A 25,059-nucleotide genomic window follows, 5' to 3' on the forward strand; every position below is an offset into this window, starting at 1 on the left:
ATGGAGAAGAGAACAATTCTAGAACTTCTTTTAAAGAAATCACTACAGAAGAAAAAAATACCACTAATTAATTACAAGAAAAGCTTGTTTGTTCAGACAAAAGCAAACCTTTCTTACTATGAACATGACAAAGGTATAAGAAACATTTTTTTACATAAACTTCTAAGATTTTCCAGTGTCACCTTACTCCTTTGTTTTTCTTCTGTGAAACTTAATTAGACATTATGTGTTGGAACAACAGGTGTACTTTTTTCTGAGTAGAATTATAGGGTATCAGATCCTAGTTTCAGTTCAGGAAAACACTTAGCTGCAGGCTTGAGAGTGTCTTCATTCAAAACAAGTCTTACAGTTGTGATTACCATTGACCATCTGTTTGTGTCCTTCCAATGAGAACGCAAGCAGGTAATTAACACTGGCATATGCTTATGTTGCCTTGAGTAGGATGTTTCCTTTTTCGGGCTTCCCTCTGAACTGATGTAAATAATGGGCTTCAGAAGTTACATGTATAAGGAATAATTAATTCAGAATCTCATCCGTCAGCTGCACAAAGCAAACGGTTGTCCCTTTTTTCCTAAGGAGTGACTGTATATCATGAAAGAGTAGCTTTTTACTCAGAAGATCTCCCATGAGGAATGCAAATGTATGTCCCAGGCAGCTTATTTTGAAGTTTTTGCTCCTTTAAACATATTTGGACTTCTCCTATGAGATACATCCCACTACAAAACTGCAGGGAAGCTCAGTGAGAATAAGCTCTGTTACCTTAACAAAATTATGGATGCTGCTGCTAGGCTTCTGGTTTGCAATTAAAGTGTTTTCCTCCTAATTTCTCCTTCTTCTTTTCCTCCTAGTCCCTCCTTCTGCCCTGTACTCCTGCAGCTGCAGCAGATGCTTTCACAGATGTGTGGCTGTGTTCTGCAAATCTTGTAACTGACTTAAAAAGGAATTTTTATTAGAAGATTGTATTAGGGTACAAGGGAGGTGTTTTACTACCTTTATTTTAAAGTTTAACAAACCCAAAGCTGTGGCTTATATAGCTTGAAAAATGAAATTGAGTGAAACCATCAAAGTAGAACACTTTATACTATTAGTATATATATTTATAATATTAGTTTACAGTCTGCTATGGATTTTTGCTCTTAGAAAAAAAAAGAAGCAAAAAGGATCAATTGAGAAATACAATATGTTGAAACAATGAATCTTGAGGAAGTACCACCTCCTGCAGCACAATATCCTTTTCAGGTTAGCCATGAAATCTGTTCCATTTACATTTCATGTGCAAGATGACAGTTATCCTAAACGGTTGCGCTTAGTGTTCCTGTCCTGCGTGGAGATACCTGACATTGCTGAGTGCTAGTGATACCTAATGGTTGGACTTGATGATTCAAAACGTCTTTTTGAACCTAACTGATTCCATGGTGTCCTGGGTTCAGCAGGAGCAGTCATTTTTCTCCTTCTTAGTAGCTGGTGCAGTGCCGTGGTTTTGACTTTCAGCCTGGGAACAGCATTGATAACACCGATGCTTTTCGTTGTTGCTCAGTAATGTTTAGTCTGAATAAGGACTTTATAAGTCTCATGCTCTGCCAGGGAGGAGGGGGAGCCAGGAGGAAGCAGAGACAGGACACGTGACCCAGACTGGCCAAAGAGGTATTCCATACCACAGCACATCATGCCCACTATATAAACTGGGGGCAGTTACCGGAAAGGGCTTAGATCACTGCTCAGTCAGGCTGGGTATCGGTTGGTGGGTAGTGAGCGGCTGTATTCTCTTCCCTTGTTATTTCCCTTATCATTATTATTGGTGGTGGCAGCAGTAGTGGTATGTGTTATACCTCAGTTACTGGACTTTTCTTATCTCAACCCATGAGAGTTACATTCTTTTGATTCTCCTCCCCATTCCTCCAGGAGCAGGGGGAGTATGTGGGAGGAGTGAGCGAACTGCTACGTGGTACTGAATTACCAGCTGGGATTAAACCATGACACATGGTTCTGACATTTTCAGCAAATAGAAAAGCAGTCCCTATTACAAAAGTTGTGACTTTGCTCTAATATTTTTAATTGACTGTGATAGAATTTAGATCAAGTCTTGGTTCTATTAAGTTCAAAGGTCTATCAAATATTTGCTTTAATATTATCTGAAATATATAGATCACTATACTATGTGATTATCACTTTTTTGAGGCAGAATTAAGCACTTAAAAATTCTTATTTTAATTTTCACTGCCTCTTTCCACTTCTGTTTTGACCTTAATACCAAGTGCAAGATTTTACTTCTGACCGCCCCATTATCATTCAGATGCGCCACAGTCACGAAAACCAAGCCTGTGCCCTGTATCAGAAGATGCAGCTGCACAAAGCATTACACATGTTCAAGAATTAATTGGGATGAGAAAACCATAACTTCAGATTTGCTGCCTTTCATCTGTTTCAGTTGCCCAGTTCAGGTTCCTCCTAAAGCCTCCATGAATCTCAATTCTACAGGCAGTGAAACTAGAGTGCCACTGACAAACAGTACAAGTGCCATGTTTGGGGGAGGGAGTGCCAGTTTACGGGTATTTGTGTTTCAGCCTTTTAAAGCTTGTATATTTGAAACTGTGGACCACTGATAGATCCACTAATTTCAATCATGACTGAACCTTGGTCTTACATATTTACAGTCGCAATCAAAAAAATATGAACACAAAATTAGAAGTTAAATCCAAAAATGTAGGTATGAGCAGTTAGGTACCTGATTTACATCAGTGAGACTTCTTGTAATAGGCATTCATTTTTGAAAATTTAAATGAGTTATAGAGGCTTATCTACTATTACTACAGGTTTCATCATTATGGAACACTAAATAATATAAAGAGTGGTCGGTTGATTTATATCAGTAATGTTAATAGCTTCATCTAGGTTCAAAATCGCTTGTTTCAAAAGCAAATAAGGAGGCCATGAAACCCCCATCAATTACAAGGACAAGGAAATACCTCATTACCAGTCATGGATGACTTAGCCAAGACAAGAATGATAAAGAGAATTTTTTTATATTGAATGCTTCGGTTATGTCTGAGATAATAAAGCATGCAGGATAATGTGCTGTATCTACTCTAAATTTGTTCATAAATAAGTTCCTAAGGTTGTCAACAGAGATGTGCAGAGCACAGGGAGACTGTCTATGTAGAGATGACTCCAGATAGCCTCAGTATTGTAACCACTGGGTAACTGAAAACAGCTTTTATCATTGCTTTATAGACTAAAAATGTCAATGAAACAATTTCAAAGAACCAGAATAAAAATAAAGCATACATGTGTTTCCTTCTGAATGCAATCAAATCAATTACAAAGTGAGTTTTCAGTTCTTGGAGAAATAAAAAGAGGAGATCAGCAAAACTGTTACTTCGGATGTGCAGAGGTCTGAATTTGTCTTATTTAGAAGCCTGGTTGATAGTTCCTTGGGAAGCAGTCCTGAAGGGCAAGGAACTCTTTGAAAGCTGGAAATTCTTTAAGAAGTAAATCTTAAAGGTGCAGGAATAGGCTGTCCTTATGTGCCAAAAGACAAGCCAGTGCAAAGAAGACCAGCCTGGCTGAACAGAGAGCTTTGGCTGGAAATCAGGAAAAAAAAGGAGGGTTTATGATGCTTGGAAGAAGGAGAGGGCCACTCAGGAGGACTACAGTGATGTTGTGAGGTTATACAGGAAGAAAATTAGAAGTGGCAAAGCCCAATAGAACTTAATCTGGGTACTGACATAAAGGACAAAAAAAAAAAAAAGTTTCTATAAATGCAACAGGAACAAAAGGAGGCTAAGGAGAATCTCTATGCTTTATTGGATGTGAGGGGAAACATAATGACAAAGGATGAGCAAACAGCTGAGGATGAGCAAACAATGCCTACTTTGTGAGGTGGATGTTGATCTGTTGTCCCAAGTAACAAGCAACAGGATGAGAAGAGATTGCCTCAAGTTGCACCAGCTGAGGTTTTGATTTGCTATTAGGAAAAATTTCTTCACCTTCAAAGGGTTGTTGAGCATTGGAACAGGCTGTCCAGGGAAATGGTTGAGACACCATCCCTGGAGGTATTTAAAGGATATGCAGACATGGTTCTTAGGGACACGTTTTAGTGCTGGATTTGGCAGTGCTAGGTTAGAGAGTAGAGTCAATGATCTTAAAGGTCTTTTCTAACCGAAGTGATTCTATTATTCCAAATAAGCAAAGAGAACTGGGAAAAACACAGAGCTAAATACAACAAGAAATTTCTCTAAATTCACATTTTACCATAGATGAAAACAATGATTGATGAGGTTATTAAGGATATTGAGATGGTGCTTGAATTAAGTGAATGTTGAAAACACAGAGCTAGAGCATGTCAGAATATCAGGCAGATGAAATGTCAACTCTCATGATGCTGTTGCTATCACTACATAGATCTGCAAGTGAGAGAGCCCCAGGAGATGAAAACCCACTTAAGTTTGTGGGGTTTATTTTAATTCTCCGTCTCTTCTAGATGTGACTCTGCGTTGTACAACCGAGTCTCTAAAACCACTACCTCCAGTCCCTCAAATGCTCGTAGGTGAAATTTGATTATCTGGCTGGAGGGAAAGACCTGGCATCCAAGTGGTAGGAAGGGCTGTGGGATGGAATGGAGAATTGAAACAGCACTCACTGGAAGTTGGTGTAAACTTCTAATCTGCAGTGCAGCTTCAGAATATTTGTGTCCAGCAGTTTGTCAGACAGAAAGACTCATCTTCCTCCTCCATGTGACAAAGTGGGAAAGTATCAGTCACATTCAGTTTAATATGCTGGTGGCAGTACTGGCTACAGCCCTTGTATTATATATATCTTTTACTTTATATACTTATTTCCAGTGGGATCAGGGAATGACATCAAACTTAGCTCTCTAGGTTGTAGGTGGTCCCATTCCTACAGATGCCAAAAACTTCCCTCCACTACAATCCCCAGTGAAAATGGTGCTCACAGTACTTTAAGAAAACATTGTGACTGAAGACGTCAACAAATATACCTGCTTTGTGGGGGTGAGAAACGGTGGATGAACTGCATTTATCTCAGGCAAGTCCCAAACTGCGCTGCTCTGGGGCTGGGTCAGGAGTACAGATGCCTTGTTAGTCCAACTTTACAGAGGCAGCCTCAGCGTTAAGAAACTGCAAAGTTCATCTGAGCTTTCTATGTGCTCTTGCCTTTATCTTGACTTTGTACCAGACAAAAGCCCAACAGTATGGTGTCCCAGCAGCACTCACTGGACCTTACTGTCCGTCTGAGAAAGGCAGGCTTTCACAGACCCAAAGAGACAAGCATAACACTAAGATGTCAAAAGGTAATACTTATGCTTGATTCATCCTGAGTCCCCTAGCACAGCAGTTGCTTGATGAGAAAGGTCAGCAGTTAACAGGGTTAGAAAAAGTAAACTGGAAGATCTGCTTCTGTGCTTATTTCCTCATCTATCTATTGTAAAATACAAGAGCAATAGTGGTATCTTTGACCTTAATTTTAGTGCCCAGCTTAATTACTGATGTTTGTAGGTGGGAAGGAGGTAACAATGACAAGAGAATAGAAGAAATCAAAGTGACTTCAGTTATAATGTTTTTGTCTCTTAAGGAAATGTCTAGCAGTATGGTTGGACTGTGTATTCACACAGTTACACAGCCTCCTCCAAATTAAACCAGATTGGGTCTCAAATAATATTTTAAAATCCGTATTTCCTGCTTTATTTTAATTTGTCTTCTGTTTTGTATCCTTAGATCTGGGTCTATATCCTAGCTTTTTCTGAAAGCCAGGGCTTTAAGAAACACATAGATTATCAAGAGACAGAAGATAAAACCACAAAACCTGTAAAATGGAGCTTTACAAAAAATAATAATAAAGCCTTGTAAAGAAGATATGAACAAAGAAGCTTTTGACATTTTTTCTGATAATGAGATTTTAAAGTAATAGCATTATGAACAGGCAGCAGCATAACTTGTTTCAAATACTGAGATCTGTTTTGCCTGACTTCTGTCAGGAGATGCTTTGTCTATCTTGAGAGATCACCAGTCATGCAGATCTGTTTCTGAACATGCTGCCTTCTGCTAGGCCTTTATGATTTATTATCTGCTTGAGTTCAGAGATGATATTTTGAAAGGGAAATTTAAAAAGCAGGAACATGACAGTTTTCAGATGGGTACTTCTAAATCAGGTTTAGTACATGTAGGTATAATAACTACCACATCTGGTTAGAAAAACTTCATTTTCCCAAGCAGTATGATATAATCAGGTTAAGAGGGCTAATACTGACTTCTTCTGGTGAGAAACAGTCTATATTTAGTCACAGGGCTACTTCTATAAGCTCTCAGCACATTTTCATTTTGCCCTTTCATCTGCTCAGTTTAGTCATCAGAGGTACTACCGTTATCCCCAACCTTCCTTCTGCCTACCTTTCAGTTCATGTTCCTCACCTATCCAGCCTATGTAAGTTTTACTTCTTGCTTTCTTCCCAGCTGACCAGAGGCATCACTTCTGCATGTGGGCAAAACTGACTAAAGGCACTGTATTTTGCATGAGGCATTACTTTTGTATGCTTGCATCCTGCATTTTTGATGCCTCTGTCCCTTTCACCAGTTCAGTTATACCTCAAAGTCTCCCACAGTGGAGCTGGTTCCTAAAGAGTGACGCCATTACAAAGAATAGCGGGCACAAAGGTCCCTCCATGGGAACCCATAGGTACATCCCCTGTGCTTTGATAACAGCTTCTTGCCTGAGAAACACTTTCACCTCTACTGATACCTGGCATCTACGTCTTTGCAATAGGAAATCGTTCATGGTGGACAGACCAATACTGCAGTAGATCAGATAGAATTTCATTGAGTGCACACAAACATCTTCTTATGATTATGTATTGGACAGGTTTTATGGAATCTGAAGTGCTCCAGCACATGCTTCCAGTTTTATGGCAGGGGTGCAGTTCTGCAGAAAGTAACCATTGCCTATATGGACATCACAGCTGAATCTCAGACTGTCACCTGCATCTGTCTCTAGGTAAGAGTGTCACAGTCATCAATATGAAAACCACAATAATATCACTGCCAGCATAAAGAGAATAATAAGATTCACCCAGTTACTATTAGGAAATGCTCTGGACCTTTCTGCTAGTGCTGGAAATGGAAAGCTACATATATGGACACAAATTAGGACATTAGTCTCTACCAGGTTACAGATGAAGTCTATCCAGAATACTGTAACAGACTATTGCAAACAGACATGTTCAGAGGGACACAAATGTCATGGTCTTATCTTTGGCTGTTTCTTTTCCCTGTCCCTGGTTGGACAAAGCAAAACTAATTTATGTGATAATAATTCTTTGTACCATTTACTTTGGCCAGTGCTTTGCAGTTTCTTCTGTTCACACAAAAAGATGAAAGCTCCATCAAAGAGTGACACTCTGGTCATTCCACAAGTGAAACACAGGAAATTAAGAAAGAACAATTTAATCTCAAAAAATTACTAAGGCCAAATATAGGAGGGACACATCAGCTCATAAAAGTATGTATTGAGTATCAGCTATCTCTAACAGCATTAGACGCTTTAAAGAGAAAACAGTTTAATCTCTGCATTATAATTTTCTCCATCTTTCTGAAGACTGCAGGAAACACTAGTTATGTCATTATTCTACAAAAGAAATAGCCAATCGAAAACCTGAATGCTGCCTAACACATACCCTCAAGCTATAAGCACCTTTCCACCAAAGTCAGATATGACAAAAAAGGAACCACTCTTATTGGGTTCAAGTAGTAGTAGATGATGAGTAACAGATCTGGAGTCAAATGAAGATGACTCTGCTGGGAGTGATATCTTTTTAAAGAATGAGTATCTCCACTGGAGCTTAGTGGGATCCTATGAGACTTTGTGTGTTTGCAGAAAGAGATCATGTGTGTCTTCTGGCTCAGTGGACTCAATCAGGCATACACTTGGCTCTTTGGTTTCTCCTTGTTTAAATTAAATAAATAAATGCCAGTGAAGAGAAAACAAGCAAACATATAATGCTATGTTCACTTGGACTTGATTTAAAGAAATCACAGCCTGATTCAAGACACTTGGCCTTCTTCCCTGGTGTTTCATTGCAGTGGTTTTCAATAATAAATAGGTGTCATTTGGAACTTTTTCTCCTAAGTCTTTCTTACTTTCCCTCATCCTTTGCTGTCAGTGTAGTTATCTCTGCTCTTAAAGAATTGTGATGCCTGGATTTTCTCAGTTACGTCATTTCCCAAATTTCTAAATGCATTTCATTGCCTTAATTTTAGATGCTCTTTTGCCTATGGTTTGGCTGGTGTCACATAACTTTAATGCCAGGTTTCTCATTCAAGTAATTTGTGTAGGCCTCTTCAACAATCAGTGATGAGTGATAGACATTTCTGTAGGATGACATATTTCACATGAAGTCAATTGCTTCTGTTGTCATTATCACAGAACTTGGTTCTGTTCTCCCTGTTTCACAAGTATGGACAACGACACCTGGGATGTGTGTCTGCATGGATGAGGAAAGAGCTGCTTGTCTGTGGCCATCTTTTTAGCTTTAATTAACTTGACTAGTATCATTCTACATGTTGAATATATGTGATCATGTACATGACATGTTGTTTATTACTGTACCCTGTGCTGCATCCCTTCATAATTTTATTTCCTCTGTCTTCAGAAGTGGAAGCATAGAAGCGTGCCTCAAGTGCCATCACCAGACAAGTCATCCTGAATATGGCTGTGGCCCAGTGCAACTATGAACTCAGAGGAAATTCAGCTATCCACCTTGTCAGAAGCAGTAAATGCTATGGATTGCAAGAGGAAGATTCTGACTCATGGAATGCAAGGGATTTGGAAAGGCAAGTGTGCCCTGCAAAATACTTTTGTTTCATGACCATGGTCTTCCACATACTTCATCTTCACAGACAACACTGCAGGCAGTCCCAGTACCTTTCAGGATCTATGTTAGAATTACATTAGTAGCTTTTAAATGTTGCTTTAGAAGCCTCATTGTCTTCTGTACAACTCCATTTTCATTACCATCCTTGGCTGCCAGGTTGAGTAAGATTTACAACAGTCACTGCCTAGTACACTAGCAAAGTTGGTCTTAATTTTGACATGTGTCTGAAGAAGGGCTTATATACACAGAAACTGGCTTTTTTTCCCAATTATTTAGTTTAAATGAATAAAAAGATAAAATATCAGAGATGTTGCCTCTGTCGTACACACAAACCCTCTAGACCAACACCATTACTATTGCAGTAGCAGTAGGGGAGACCAGTGAGAGCTGCTGAGGCATGAATTACTTATCACTCCAGTCTCTCCCCAGTGTTAGCAATACTTATTTATGAAGACAGGGCACCCAGTACCACACAGGGTTTAATTATTCTCTTTGAGTTTCACAAAATGAGGAATCCCCTTTAGCAACGGGAAAAAAAAAAAAAGAAAAAAAAATGTATTTTTCATTAATATCCAGCTGAGGCAGAAAGGAGTGTCTCTTCCCAAGTTATTAAATAAGAAACAGCTTTAGAAGTACACTGGAGACAAAGGCAAGGCAACAAACAGGAGCTGCCTGGAAGAGATAAGATTCCTTGTCTGTCTCATGGTGGATACTGGCTGAGTTTGATTTTATATAACTGATAGAAATGTGGAAGGGAAAAATTTTTGAGCTAGGGGATGCTAGTTTGGAACAGAATAAAATTACTTAATCCACTCATAATTCATTTATTTGAGTTTACAACTGCAGGAAAATTAGCAACCTTAATTTAAGCTAAAGTGTCTGCATTTTATAACTCACAAGCTTGGCATACTGTTCTGGGTGAAGAAAGCAGCACTCAATGCCAGCAACTCAGAGACAATAATAAGTAAGTAAGCTGAGGTAAACTCTTAGGTGTCTTCACTGGACTGCTTATGGATATGTAAAAGCATATGATAAAGGGAGCTCTGCTTATAAAGCCTGAATAGAGGGCTCTAAGATCAATGAAGGAGCAAGGAAAGGTCAAAAGAAAGGGAGGACATTTACAGTTTTTTCTTTGGCTTGAGAAACTTGAGAGTTTTGCAGTACTGATTTGGTAAGGACAAATCACACATACTTCATTACAAAACCTTTAAATTCTGGTTGAAAAAATATAATGTAGTTTTGTTGAATGTAATAGCAACAAACTTCAGAAGTTACCTGTTTCACCTGTTTTCATGCATTTTCAGTTTTCTTTTCACTTCACTGAAATCTGTGCTAAAGCAACTCTTTCTATGTCTATCTATATTCAAAGGTACTATTTATTCCTTCTACTTATTTTCCTCTTGGGCACAGCATTTAGCCCACCTCTTACCACTACAGATGCCTGCTGGGCCCCATAACTTAGGTCTATCATGCCGTGCTGCCAGATGCTTTTAAGTGCTAGCTCAGCTGTCCATCTTCACTTAGCTTAGCTTCTCAATTGCATCTGTCATTCTGTCAGGAAGAGTGCTGAGCCTACCTATTGACTTTCTGCATTCAACTTTGGATGCTCTGCTGGCACCCATTAATCACTGGCATACCTCATTGCAGTAGCTAGATGACATGTAATGATATTGTTGAACAGCTGCTCCCATCTTCCATATAATGAAACCAATCACAGGGGAAGAAGCCATTTCAATGCAGTGAAAAGACTATTTCATTGAAAGGTAACTTTCTAAAATAAATTACTTCTGTATTTTACTATATTGTAAGGAAAAGCAGAAATTTTTTCACCATGATCATTTCAGCTAGTGGCATTCTAAAAATTGACTTTCTGATTTACTTTCTGAATCCCTTTTTTTTTATTTTAAGTGACCAAATTTAAGATGCTAGCTGTGAACTGGGTTTTTTTTGTGGAAAGGAAGGTTTTGTACTGAGCACTTACTTGAGAAAGATATCTCTGAGTGCTGATGAGCCAAGGTGAATAAATATGCAGCCTTAATGTTTAATGCTTAAATGTTTTCCTCCCCCCTCCAGTAAAGACTAGGCAATATTTCTGGAATATTTTTCTTTTCAAATAACACTGAGTTTCTTGAAATGTATAGAATCAGATACAATTTGTATTCCTGACTCATACAAAAAAAATCAGTTGAAAATACTGATTTCATTTAAATCAGTATAGTTTTGCCACTGACTTCAGCGATGCTGGCATTTCCATCTTTTTACTCATGGAAGCGCTAGCAAGGCACTAAGTCAGCCTTGCTAGCACTTCCATGTCTTTGTATGTATGTGAGTAGTCCAGTACAGGATAAAGGGAGTCCAGGTCTGTCAAGGTGATATATCAGATTCATCTTTCCCTTTTTAGTAAGGTGACATAATGTTGTAAGCATTAAAGGTATGCCATAGATGTATGACAGATTATTTTACCATAAACCATACTGCACAAGATTCAGAGGTTTCCTTAAAAAAAAAACCCTACTTTTACAGTATCCTGTAAAAGGCAAGCATAAATCATTATTATTTTTGCGTAAGAGGTTATTTTAGGCATCTTTTTTTCTGCCACTGTTTTCAGCCATACTAAGAACACTTTTTGGAAAGTCTAGGGCTTTATATGTCTGCCATGTAAACTTTGAAAAGGTAGATACAATCTCTTCATAAGGTCACTAAAGTGATGTGCAGTTTCATTGCCTGTTACAGCATGCAGACAGAGTATCTGGCTTTTTGACACGTTGCACAGTGGAAAGTCTGTGTGTTTACCAAGTCCCAAAAAAATCCAGACAACTGAACATGTCTCAACTTTTCAAAATATTCACTTTAGACCATGGCAGAACCATTCAAAAAACATACATAGTATGGTTTTTAACCATAGTTATTTTTCATAATTTCAGCATGTTGTTTTGGTTTTGCAGGCAAAACACCAGGGTCAGTGAACAGGCATTGGCAGAAACAGAATATTGATAAGCATGAGTGAGTATATAGAGTATGTCTTCATAAGAATCCAAAGGATTCTTTGGGCAGAGATTGTCTTTCCACTTTTAGTGTCTGCTATACATAGAACAATGGTATCCTGCATATGGCTGTCATAAAAATTATCATAATTGCAGGTATTGTTATCAGCAACATAATAGCCAGCAGACTTCCAAAGGCATGAATGTATTTGCTTTCAAACAAAGAAGTCATTAGACACATCAGTCTTGTATGCCAAAGGGCTGCTTCATGCAAGTGAACCTCTATTAAAAAAGTTTCATCGAAGCTTCCAGAACTGATCTGACATAGCATGTTTGGCTTGTTCCTCCATTTGGGATCTCTCAGTTTGCCGAAATATTATGACGACTAGAAGGTTCAAGATTAGAAAAGAATTATGCACCGCCCAGCCTTTAGGGAGACAGCTATGTCGTCGTCTGCAGGAGACAGAGTCAATTACTTCTGGTAGGGCTCCTAGCAGAACTTTAGGGCAGCAGGATCCTCCTTTAACGAGCTACTGTAAGTCAGAGTCACAAAGTGAGTCCAGCTATTTCAGGGTGAGGAGAGCCATTGGATTAGAGGAAGCATATGGGAACTAGCAATTACTCTTTAATGTCCTAAAGCCACATATGCAGGACAAGTCCCAAGTCTACCCTCTGGCTTTTAAAAGCAGTTTTGAAAATACTTACAATGACTGGCATTTTTTATGTGCCTGCTGTGCCTTTTTCAGAAATCAGCTTGTGAATAATAAGCCCAATATTCCTCCTTGCGGTCTGTATGCTGGTAATATCTCCTGTGCCCAGTCTGAGCAGGTGCTCCATCAGAAGGACCTACATATCCTTTATTCTTTATATATATGAACAATCATGGAAATGTTTTTGAACAACAATGAACATTGAACAACATTGAATAACAGTAGCTCCAGCTAGTGACAATAATGGCTGTCAGGCGATGTTCCCAACAATTGGAAAAAAGGTAATATAAACCCCATTTTCAAGAAGGGGAAAATGGATGACCCGGGGAACTACAGACCAGTCAGTCTCACCTCTGTGCCTGGCAAAATCTTGGAACAGGTTCTCCTGGAAGGCATGCTAAGGCACATGAAAAATAACAAGGTGCTTGGTGACAGCCAACATGGCTTCACTAAGGGGAGATCCTGGCTGACCAATTTGGTGGCCTTCTATGATGGGGCTACGAAACTGATGGACAGGGGCAAAGCAGTTGATGTCATCTACCTGGACTTGTGCAAAGCGTTCAACACTGTCCCACATGACATCCTTGTCTCTAAATTGGAGAGACATCAATTTGATGGTTGGACCACTCGGTGGATAAAGAATTGGCTGGATGGCTGCAGGCAGAGTTGTGGTCAATGGCTCAATGTCCGGCTGGAGACCAGTAACGAGTGGTGTTCCTCAGGTATCGGTGTTGGGACCGGTCTTGTTCTACATCTTTGTCAGTGACATGGACAGTGGGATTGAGTGCGCCCTCAGCAAGTCTGCTGATGACACCAAGCTGTGTGGTTCGGCTGATATGCTGGGGGGAAGGAATGCCATCCAGAGGGACCTTGAAACGCTTGTAATGAAGAATTTCTTTACTGTGAGTGTGGTGAGACACTGGAATGGGTTGTCCAGGGAGATTGTGAATGCTCCATCCCTGGCAGTCTTCAAGGACAGGTTGGACAGAGCCTTGGTTGACATGGTTTAGTGTGAGATGTCCTTGCCCATGGCAGGGGGGTTGGAAATAGATGATCTTAAGGTCCTTTCCAACCCTAACTATTCTATGATTCTATGAAATATGTGTGTTGTCTTCACTATACTGTGTAGCTAGAGGATTCTGATGCACCTCAAATAGCTGTAGTATTATGAAGTGCTAGAAATTATTCTTCTAAATTGATATAAACAAACAGATCTCAAAAAATGCCACTTCCACATAAGTGAATAAATGATGCACCTCTAACGTAAGCTTGGAATAAAGCCACACTGAGTGCATTTCCCCTCAAAGCTCTGCCTTTTGGTTTTACTTCTAGGCTTGTGTTGTTTGCTCCAGTGTGATACCACAACCGGTTATCCAGACCAGCATTTTAGTGGAAAGAAATATTTCTCAGGCATAATTCACCTTGTCCTAATGTAGTCCTTAAAAGAGGTCAGATAATTCATGTCTTCTTCCCTCCTTTGTGGGTATTACAGTATAAAAGCCTAAAGTCCACTGAAATGAACCCCAACCTCACTGTTCCTTGTAACTTTTTTTTTTTTTCCTTTTTCTTTGTATTAGGAAAAAGAAGGCACTTTAATGGTTTGGAAATCTAGCCAGGCAATCATGTATACTGTGTCTGCATACAGCAAGGTTCCAGAGTGAGTATCCGAAGAATGTGTACTATTGAGCGTGCTATGGGCATACATCACAGCACGCAGAAGAAGTCTCCAACATGCCGGAAGCCTGTATTACATATCCAGGTGGGTGTGGGGGGGGGGGGGGGGGGGGTGTCACAGAAATCAGGTCAAGGCAAATGTAACAGTCTTCCTGGTAACATCTACTGCGTTCTTATTTGGACAGCTGGAACATGGCAGTTAATTCAGTAACCAACTGATCTATTAGCACATGGGCTGGAGAGCACTTTCCAAGGCTTTGATATGTGCTACACTTTGGGGAGTTGGACTAGATGACTTTTAAAGGTCCCATCCAACTCAAACTATTCTATGATTCTATGCTTTTCTGAAGTAAAAAAGGGAACGGTCAAATACTACCATGTGCATAAAACTCCTGAGAACAAGTATTACCTCGCTAAAAATTACTGTTTGAATCAATACTCAAGCTTATACACTACCATCAGCACAACTCAGACGGCAATCCCATATGCTCTGTCTACTTAATTTGCTTTGTCTTATGGTATTTCTCAGCATTATGGTGATTCTCTTCCAATAACAAATACTCCAAATATTGAAACATATTTTAGGAAAGTTTGGGTGGAACTTGATCTAACATATTCACGATCAATAGAGTTGCTTTCCTTTGCTGTACTGAATAATTGCACAGCTGCAGGCAGAGGTGACCCCACAGCTGCAGGCAGAGGTGCCCCCACTGCTGAGTGGACACAGCTGGCGGAGCTGCTTCATCCAGCTGTATCCAGCCAGCACCTGCCCAGACCCATCCTCACCACTGCCGCTGCTCCCGCTCCACTGCCAGGTGGTACCAGCTGTTCTGAGCAGCTTAGAAGTGCTCCCCAGGCTGGCAGCAGAGGGAAGAACTGGCTTGGGTCTCACACAGCTCTTTCTCTGCCCCTTCCCCATGCACAGACCACCTGAAGGAGTGCAGGGAGCCTGGGTCACCCAGCTGCCCTCCATCAAGCTGGTGCTCAAGGAGCTGAGCAGCTGCAATTCTGTAAGTGTCCCTCCTGCCACTGCTCTGCCCCAGGGGCTCCCCCAGCCCTGCATCAGCTGCATCGCTCCTCATCTTCTGCTCTTTTCCCATTGCCTAGGATTCAACACTGGATGCCAGCAGCCTGGAGAAGCTGCTCCAGCACCAGGCTCAGGTCAGGGTCACAACCTCTCACACACAGCCAGGGCCTGATGCAGCTCACCAGGGGCCTGGTCTGCTGCGGGGCTGCTTGGTGAACACAGCGCATTTCTTGCAGGCTAGTGCCAAGCAGGAGCCACCTCCCATCACCACCGGAAATCGAGATGGATGTGGCCACGTCGATGGTGAGTTTGGAGAAGACAGGGACAGGATGGCTTTTCTCTCCCACTCTTGCAGGTGGGCATGTGTGCTGGGAGGGAGCTGCCACTGCCCTTCCCACAGGGCACATCCATCCCCATTGCTCTGCGGCAGGGAGGAGCTGAGCCCCAAGGCCCCTCATTCCCAAATTCCACTGCCTCTCCCATGCCCTGGGCAGGGGAGGGGGATGGCAGCTCCCAAGTCTGGGAGCACTCTCCTGATGCTTCTCCTCCACAGCTCTTTTTACTGTTTCCCTTGCAGCAGTGGGACCCTTAGGAGCAGGAGGAGGCTGACCAGGCCATTTGTGTAGCCAGGGACCTCAGCTACAGTAGAGGCACTGGGGCCATCGGGCTCTGCTGTTGCAGAGGCTCTCTTTGGCTGGCGCCTGGCAGCTCTCTGCAGACAGGACAGCATACTGCTGCAGCCTGGCCAGAGGGTCCCCATCCCATCCCACCCCATCCCATCTCATCCCATCACATTGGCTCCTCCAGAGGGGAGCTGTCCCCAGCACCTACCTCAGGGCCTGTCTCCAGCCCAGCAACTCTCCTCCTCTGTGCCCTCAGGACCTGCTGGTTCTGCTGAGAAAGCATGGGCCATCTACAGAGGGGATCTTCCAGTGGGCAGCCAGCAAGCACACCTCCCGTGAGATTAGGGAGGCCCTCAACAGTGGGGTTGAGGTTCATCTTGAGAGCTAGCCTGTGCTGCTGCTGGCTGTCAACTTCCAGGTGAGCCCTGCTGACCTGGATGCCAGCAGCGCCGAGCTCTTGATGCTGATGGGCACCTGCAGGAGCACAAGCAGAATCCCAGTCACCTGCTCATGAGCCAGAGGGCCTGGGGATGCTGCAAGTGCTCCTGGGGGCAGTGGCCAAAGCCTCACGTGGAGCCCTTGGCATTGCAGGATCTCCTCCGCAAGATCCCCTTCAAGCTCCTTGATGTCCAGCTATATGAGGAGTGGATGAGTGCCCTTCAGGACACCAGCAGGCAGGAGAGGCTGGCAGCACTGAAAGAGTAAGTGTGGCAGCAGCCTGCCTGCTCTGCAGGGACTGGCACAGGCCAGGACTCGCCTGCAAAGCAGTGGCCTGCCTGAAATAGCCATGGTTTATGCAAGCCACTTTCTACTGCTGTGGGGTTTGGATATGGGGAGAAAGGGTGACAGAAAATAATTTCTCCGTGGGAATCACTTTCTGCAGACATTGGGGCTTGCTCCAGCAAGGGCCTCTTTCAGAAGGGCAGAGAGGGAGGGAGGTGGCTGTATCTCAGGGAAGGCAGCCCATCCCCTCCACTATAGACCAGACAGATCAGCCTGGGAGACCTGTGTTGTCAACACCAACTTCATTAACGTTGTGCTTCTGTTCCCTCTGCCTGGCCAGCAAGTTACCTGAGGCCAACATGCTCCTGCTTCAGCACTTGCTTTCCCTGCTCCATAACACCACCAGGAACCTGGCCATGAGCAAGTTGACAGCTAGGAACCTGGCCATCTGCCTGGGGTTAAACCTCATCAGCCCCCACCATGAGCTCTCACTGGATGTCTTTGCAGGAAACAAGGAAAGGTATACTGTGTTCACCTCTCAGCTACAGCCTCCCCAGCTGGACTTGGCTGCCTCCTCCCATCAGCAGCTGGGAAGAGCAGCCCCATGGCTGCACCTCCCTGCACAGAAGTGTGGATCAGGCTGGAAAAGGCTGATTGAGCCCCTATCAGCCTCCTCGGTGGAGCCAGAGCTTTGCTGTGTGCAGGTGACGCAGCTCGTGCAGTTCCTCGTTGAACACCAGGAAGAACTCCTTGGGAGGAGGTGGCTGGGCTGGCCAGCGAGGGGGATGAGGAGCCACCAGCACCGCAGACTCCCCCCTCAGAATGTGGGGCTGCTGCTGCAGGGGCAAGTACGGTGGGCAAATGCCACCCTCTGGCCTATCTCCCCAAGTGGGGAGCTGGCCTCTGAACTCCATCTCACACATGGCAATGATATTCATCTGAGTGGGACAGAGGGCACAACACTTATGCTGGGCCACTTGTTTATTACTATTTCGCTACTGTGTTTGTTACTTTGTTTATTAATGTGTTCATTACTATGATTATTATTATGTTTATTACTATGTTTACTACTATTATATATTACTGTTATTTATTACTCCTATGTTTCGGAAACAAATTTTAGTATATACTTTAGCATACATTTAGGATATATTTTAGGAAACGTCATAGGATATAGGATTTATTTAGAGTGTAGTTTAGGAAACGTTATAGGATAGTATTTATTTCATATTGTTTGAGTACACACTTCTTAGGATCATAGAATAGTTAGGGTTAGAATAGGGTAGTTAGGGTTGGAAAGGACTTCTGGTAATTTCATGTTATGTCACAAGACTACTCTTAGAGTGATTTTTCAGCTATATTATTAAAAAAGCAGAAAGAATTACAAAAGTCGTATCTCTATCTTGCCATCTGCATCCTGTAGAATGTAAAATGGAAAAGAAAGTATATTGAGAGTGTCTGTATTAGGAAAGAAATGACAGAAAGATATTTATGAAAGCAGAAGAAGAATGGTAACTTATCACATATCAGACTTGACACTTCTGAGTGGGTGTTAAGAAAGTGGATAATGCCAGCAGAGCTACACTGCCTTTTGGTAAAGGAACAAACCACTAAACCTTGAAAAGATTCAAAAGATTCATTCTAAGCAGAGAGATGCTGAACAAAACAACCCAGAAAACACACAAACAAAACACCTAACAAACAAAAAAACAATCAAACAAAACACCCAAAACAGACCAAACAAACAAAACAAACAAACAAAAAACCTTAAAAAAACCCCAAAAAGACCCACAAAAAAGAAACAACACCCACAAAAAAAACCCTAAATTCTTTTTGAAAATAATAATAATAAAAAAATCCTTAGATCCCTCTGCACTCAAAAGGGAGAAACATCAGCTCTCAAGATCTCAGTGGGATCTGCCATAGATGTCCAGTGTATATAGTGATACTTTATAAACAGAAGACTATCTAAATGCCATTGGGAAATTACAGCAGGCATCCCATCCATCTGCAAGCAAAGCTGTTTCAAATCTGAGTACTAACAGAGCGATTTGTTTGTAACAGGGCTGAGTGACAACTGCTACAGAATGGCATGGGAGAGAGGAAAAGCTGACTTGAAACCTGCACCCATGGTTCAGGCTCTTCTGCTCTTTTTAGAGGAAGGTTTAGGGTGTGTTTTTTACATTTTGATGTAATTTCCACTGAAGTTTTAGAATGGACTGAAAACCACAAAGTTGGCAATACCGTGATAGTCTTGCACATACTTCGCGACAAAGCCTGAAAATATTAGAATATCTAATTTCCAAAAATTCTTGATTTAATACAGTATTATTGGTACTCCTCAAACAACTCAAACTCTCAACATTTCAGATCAACAAAAGACAATAATTATTTTCTTCAGCCTGCAGTTTTGCAATTTATCTGATTTCCCAAAGATATGAAACTCACTATAGTGCTCTATGACCATCCATGTATGTATGTCACACATGTGTGTGTATGTATTTTCCATTCTCACCATCATAATTTCAAATATTTTGCCCAATTTTAACTGCATTTCATAAGGTTCTACATTTTTACAAGTGCTGAAGAATTAAGTCATTATAGACATAGGTAGAGGAGTTCCTATTCCTGGCCCAGAAGAGAGAAAGTCTTGTTATGCAAGGGCTGACGCTACAGACACTTCACATGGGAGGTGAGTCTGAAGGTGTGAATTCATAACAAATGAAGTATGCTGAAGTACTATGCTGATGGAAAATCTACCAGGTTTTGGAACTGCCAGAAAACCAATAGATTAGTCCTCTGAGAAGCCAATCTTGTCTATCAGGTATTTGAGACCATTTTGTCTTTCCTGGACAGAGTTATCTTTACCATCCAGACCACCCTGAATCTTAACTGGGTTTGGCTTCCTTTTTGAACCTCTAAGATGTCCCTTGACATAGAAAAAATATCCCATTAGTGATGCTGAAGGGCTCTTCTTCCCTTCCCACCCCTAAGACGTCTTTTTTTTACTAGTTCGACTCCCAGATGGCCTTCTCCCACCCCACTTGAATCTTCTAAATATTTTTCTAAAGGTTGCTGGGTTTCTGCACCACTCCACAACCCAGTTCAACAATACACAGTAAGCTTAAGCTGCTGCACTGAAATCACTACTCGCGTGTCTAAGTGCTTCGCTGTAAAAGGGACTGGATGGCCATAAGGCCATTGCCTTGTCGCTCCATATAGAGTGATTTCTCTGCTATGCAGTAGAACTCTGTAAATGTAATCTGTTCAGCACAGCAAATAAATACCTCTATTGGAACATTCACGTAGGGCTTATTTGTGACATGTGTGAATGTTATTTATTAGAAAATTTAAACATTATTGCAGCCAATTAGAAAAGCACTTTTTATTACTTGCAGCCTTTGCTGCTGCCAGTGCCCCATGTCTTCCCCCTTGACACCACTGTTACATACTGGCTCACTTAAAAGGCACAGGGAGCAAGCGTGCCCAGCTCTGCAAAGGTTCTGTAGTCTGAACTCCAGGTGTGATGGTAGTCTGATTTCAGATGTGCTGCTCGTGCTAAAACTCAAGCAGACATGAACACAACTATTTGCAGGATTCAAATCTCCACTTGGACATTTGAGCCATTGATCAGTCTTTGAGTGCAACCATCCAGACAATTCCTTATCAAGTCAGTTACAACCAAGTTTGGCTCTTGCCTCGTAGGTATGTTCTGGATGACCAGTATGTAAGTTCACTAGGAACCAAGTTTCCAGTAAAGTGGTCAGCACCAGAAGATTTTCCTTACACCAAATTTAGCAGAAAGTCAGATGTATGGGCCTTTGGTATGTATGGAATTTGATGTATAAATATATATGCATATATGCCACTATGTTTGGATATCCTCAGCTTACTAAGCAGAAATTCTAGACGTTTACACACTTAAGGAATGTAAAAAGCATTTACAGCGTATGTTCTTGTTTAATAATTTTATGCATCCAAGCCCTATCTTCTTCAGATTTTTCTAACTATACTGTTTTTCTTCTAGGCACATTAAAACTTCCTACTCCCCATTTACTGTTTGTATGTGTTTAATATGGTAAACTAAACTGTTGCCAGTAGAGCTCAAACAATATCGTTGATGTATCTAGACCGCAAATCAATGCTGCTCAACTCAAAAAACCTTTTCTGTTAGTCACAGAGGTCAGAGTGGACTGCGTGCATAAGCCAGCTGTGGAAGAGAGTGGGTGAGCTAGGACTGTGTATCTCAGCAAAAATAAAATATGTTTGCAGATCACTTACTACCCAGGAATTTCAAACATTTGAACTTCTACTTCAGTGCTTTTCAAGCTATGATTTACAAATCCCTGGAGTCTGTTCAGTGTTTCTAAAAGTCTGCAAAAGGTATCAAAAGGAGCCTTTTGTGAATGTGCTTAAATTCCGCTTACATAGGTTTGCTCTTAAAGCAGGAATTTTTTTTTTGCAGCTGCCAAGTTGGTGAAAGATTGCCAACCCACTTTTCTTGACATTGAATAATGGTGAATAAAGCAGATGAAACTATTTCCAAATACTGGGCTTCTTCTTATCTTTAACTTCAGCTAGTCTCCCAGCATTAACAGCTGCAAGAGAAACAGCTCATTCATGCCCTTTACAGGTTATTTATAGTATATCTGATTAAATCAGAAGTTGGATTTTCTGGCGATACTTTTTGTTCCTATTGAAGAAATCCTGGCTCCAGCCTATGTTGTTGTTAACTTTCAATATTGGCATTAATTTCAATGAGAAACATTAATTTTCTTTGGAAGATCTTTTCGCGTTTAAACACTATCCATTGATGCAGTGGAAGCAAGGGGAGAGCAGAATCCATCAGTTCTTGTTTGATTGGTTTTAACTAATGAGTCTTTAAAGGGCTAAAGAACTGATGTATTCATATCCCAAAAGCAGATGTCAGAGAACAAATAACCTTGTTGTTCAAATTTTCTCATCAGGGAAAGCTGGGATTCAGATACTGTTTTATTCTGATCCCACTGTACAATGCTCCACTCTTCAGAATAATTGCTGATAGTGCACCTGGGTCTTGAGTAAGCCAGGGAGTGTTTGGGTGCAAGGTCGGGACGGGAAGCAGCCTGGGGAGTGATTGTTTACAGAGTAGAATTTGTAGTAACTGAAAACAGTCACTGGGAATGATGTAGTTGCTGTTTGGCTTTATGGATCAGACCTGTATCTGTATGCTATATATTACCATGATTGGGTGAATAAAGAAGAGCTAGTTGTGAAAGCAGTGTGTGTGTGCATGTGCGTGTTTAGCCTCTTTCTTTACAGATGCTGCAATCATTGCTGACAGTATTACATATCACTGTAAAATAAATATTTCACTTTTTGTTTCACTTCAGGGTTGGCATGATTATCACATATGTTCAGTTACAACAAAAATTGTTTTTTGTAAAAGCTATCATTATGAATTAATGATTATGATGTTATCCAGTGTTTCTATTGCTTCAGTATAATCCTGTTTTTACAGGTATGTGTAGCTGACACTATAAAGTATTTGGCTATCTTTCTGATAAGTCCCAGAGGAAAAAAAAATCAGTAACAATCTTTCCTATTATTCTATAAAAACATAGATACCTATAGCTGTCATTTTGGGGTTTTTCCCCTCTTTCTGTGTACATTCACATACATAAGGGGAGGTTTGAATGGATTTCGTAAAAAGCTCATTCCATGGATAGCTATGCCTTGGGACTTCTCCATCATTGACTACTTTATCCATCACTGACTACATTAGATATATTTTATAACTGTCTTTATCATTTAACTTTACCTTATTCTGCAGTAGAAGTTGTTTTATATTTATGTACAGAATCACATTTGTCAGTCATATCTGTACTTTTCTTTGGACTGTATTCTCTGTAGAGTCTGATCAGTCATATGTTGCATGTGTGTCTTGTTCTGGGAAAAAGGACTAATCTTCCATGTCTTGACTTTCATTTTTTGTCTTCCATTGCCATGAAAATTTTTGCAGGTATCTTAATGTGGGAGGTGTCACTTTGGGAAAGCATCCCTACAAGGTTTATGATAACATGAAGGTGATCAAGAAAGTTTTTCAGGGATACAACTTTATAGACTACAACTGGTTCCAGACATCATCTACCAGATAATGTACAACTGCTGGCATGCGGTATGTAAATCTCCACATACAAACTGGAGAAAACAAAATAATAAGGGTCACTAGGAACCTCTCTTGATAGCTGAACTAATGTTCATAGTGGAAAATATCCCTTATAAAAGCCATTGCTTGAACGTAGTACATTCTATAAATCAGTCTAACTCAGGACATTGTTAGTACAGGAAACAGGCCATGAAGGAAGATTGGCTCCCTTTTATCAGAACCATGTATTTAGCAAATAACAGTAAGTGCACTTCAACATCAACATGATACACAGACTGAGATTCTTCTCATCTAATTTAATAGTTTAAAATTTGGGTGCTCAGCTAGCTAACTGCCTTAATTCCTTCCATGGTTACAGGACCATTACTGGTACCTGTCCATGGTCATTTGTCTTTTCTATCTCAGCCACCACAGAATAAAATATATCTGTTTTCTTATACAGTGATCTTAAACAGCAAATGTAGATGAGACCTCTGCTTCTTTAGATTAGCTTAAGTTCTGTGAAGCAACCCCATCCTTAGTATGAGAAGGATGTGTAACCCTACCAGTGAGTCTTCTAGGAATTGTAAGTCAGATGCTGATCATGCTCATTTTATTTTGACACCTGCATCTTCTCTACCAAGAATTATCCTGATTTATTGTTCCTCTTCATTGAAATTTTATACAGATGTCTGTGGACCATGACTTGTTTCTCACCAGTAACAAAGAACTGTTTGGCACATTAGTAATGATACCACAAAATGACAGTGACGTTTGGTGTATTTTTAATATAATTGTCAGAAAAATAAGAAAAATAACTTACATTTGAGGAAATGTTAAGGCAAAGAAAGAAGTTTAAACTATCACAGCATAAGACATATATAACAAGTAATTTAATTTTCCTTATCTCATAGTCATCACTGTCTCTGCAAATTTCTGCATTCTAAAATCAGGAAAAACTAATGCAAATTACAGTTCCTGAATGATTTCAAAATTAAATAACCTTATCCATCATCTTTGCTTCATTTAGCTACCAGAAAAGCACCCTGCCTTTTATCAGCTCTTATCTTTTTTTGAGGCACTGAGAGAAGACAACAGAGCTTGGAGAAGACTCTGCATACTGGTTCCATATCACCTGTCTTCTGTATGAGAGCCAAGTCTGAAATCTGCCTGACATTAGCTATCCCTGTTATTCTGTATGTTAGCGTTCTTCTCATTTAATCATCATACTGAGGAAAGAAGCATATGGAGAAAGCTTTTGTGACGCTCTGTAGGTGACAGAATTTGCAAGGATACTGAGGTAGAATATAATTCATTTTGTTAACATTGTCTCAAAAGACTTCTCAGACACTGAGATATATATTCCATTTGTGTACACTCCTTCAGTGCTTCAAGCAGGCATTATTTGACCTTAACTGGAAATGTAAACAAGGAAATATATGCTTGTTAGGTTTTCTGATTATCATAACTCACCTGAATGTGTTTTTTTCTCTGTAATCACTTGAAACTGATGCCTGAAGTAAGTCAAATTTAGAGCTGCTGCAAGTGACAGAAACACAGATAGTTATAGCCTTGCTTTCAATTACTAAGAAATGACTACTGGTAAAATATTATATGTTTGCTTTACAAGCACTACTGACTTAAGTTTCAGTCCTCAAGGTGTACATTTGATTTCAAATTTATTCTAAGCTACATATCGAAGATATCTGCAACTTAGCAATATATGAGGTATTTACTAGAGTGTTATTGCTCCCTGCTAGAGGTAAAAATAGAGGAAAAAAAAGTTTTATACAGAATTCCTTAGTCATTGCAATAGCAAATGGTAAATTTGCTGATCTCTCTAAAACCTGAAGAGAACTAAAAATGCTATTAAGATAATTACTTTGCCAAATACTTTACTACTGAGGAGGTGAAATTTGGCTCCTGACTTTAACACTTAAATAAGAGCACTCGACTTTCAAATGTGCACAGCACTGCACAAATTAGTGACTTTGGTATCTCTAGTGTATTTGGTATCTCTAGAAGTCTAGAGATACCAAATACATCTGAAGCTACATAACTGAGGCATCTAAACTTAGACACTGACATTTGCAAAATGCTGATCTAGTATGTATAAAATAAAGGGGGTTTAAAATAAAGTCTAAAAAACCACTCTTCTCTCTCCTTATATTTAAGCTAGTTCAGTGTGTGATGCCTCTAAGAGTACAAGTCACATCTGCTTGCCTTTTCTGTGATGGAGCTGTCTCTACCCTATCAGGGACACCTCTACAGCTCCAGTTTGAGCTCAACTGAATGTAAAGAGTAAGAAAT

At 40.6% G+C, this 25,059-nt stretch overlaps 1 protein-coding gene across 1 annotated transcript; it reads left to right on the plus strand.

Moving 5' to 3' along the window:
• BMX (BMX non-receptor tyrosine kinase) lies at positions 1-24,731 on the plus strand. The gene is given in 16 exon segments (XM_061364613.1): positions 1-133; positions 1,172-1,273; positions 4,481-4,542; positions 8,663-8,702; positions 8,705-8,960; positions 11,283-11,286; positions 12,481-12,711; positions 14,156-14,224; positions 14,590-14,674; positions 14,677-14,741; positions 15,357-15,579; positions 20,246-20,446; positions 22,624-22,641; positions 22,644-22,712; positions 22,715-22,779; positions 23,780-24,731. Coding segments are annotated over 16 exon segments (1,743 nt in total). The 3' UTR covers positions 23,900-24,731.
• The last annotated feature ends 328 nt before the right edge of the window (positions 24,732-25,059 follow it).

This window comes from Neopsephotus bourkii, unplaced genomic scaffold (assembly GCF_033783945.1).
Source record: "Neopsephotus bourkii isolate Nb327-2 ecotype Australia unplaced genomic scaffold, CSIRO-AGI_Nbou_v1 NB_1234, whole genome shotgun sequence".
NCBI classification, from domain to species: Eukaryota; Metazoa; Chordata; class Aves; order Psittaciformes; family Psittacidae; genus Neopsephotus; species Neopsephotus bourkii.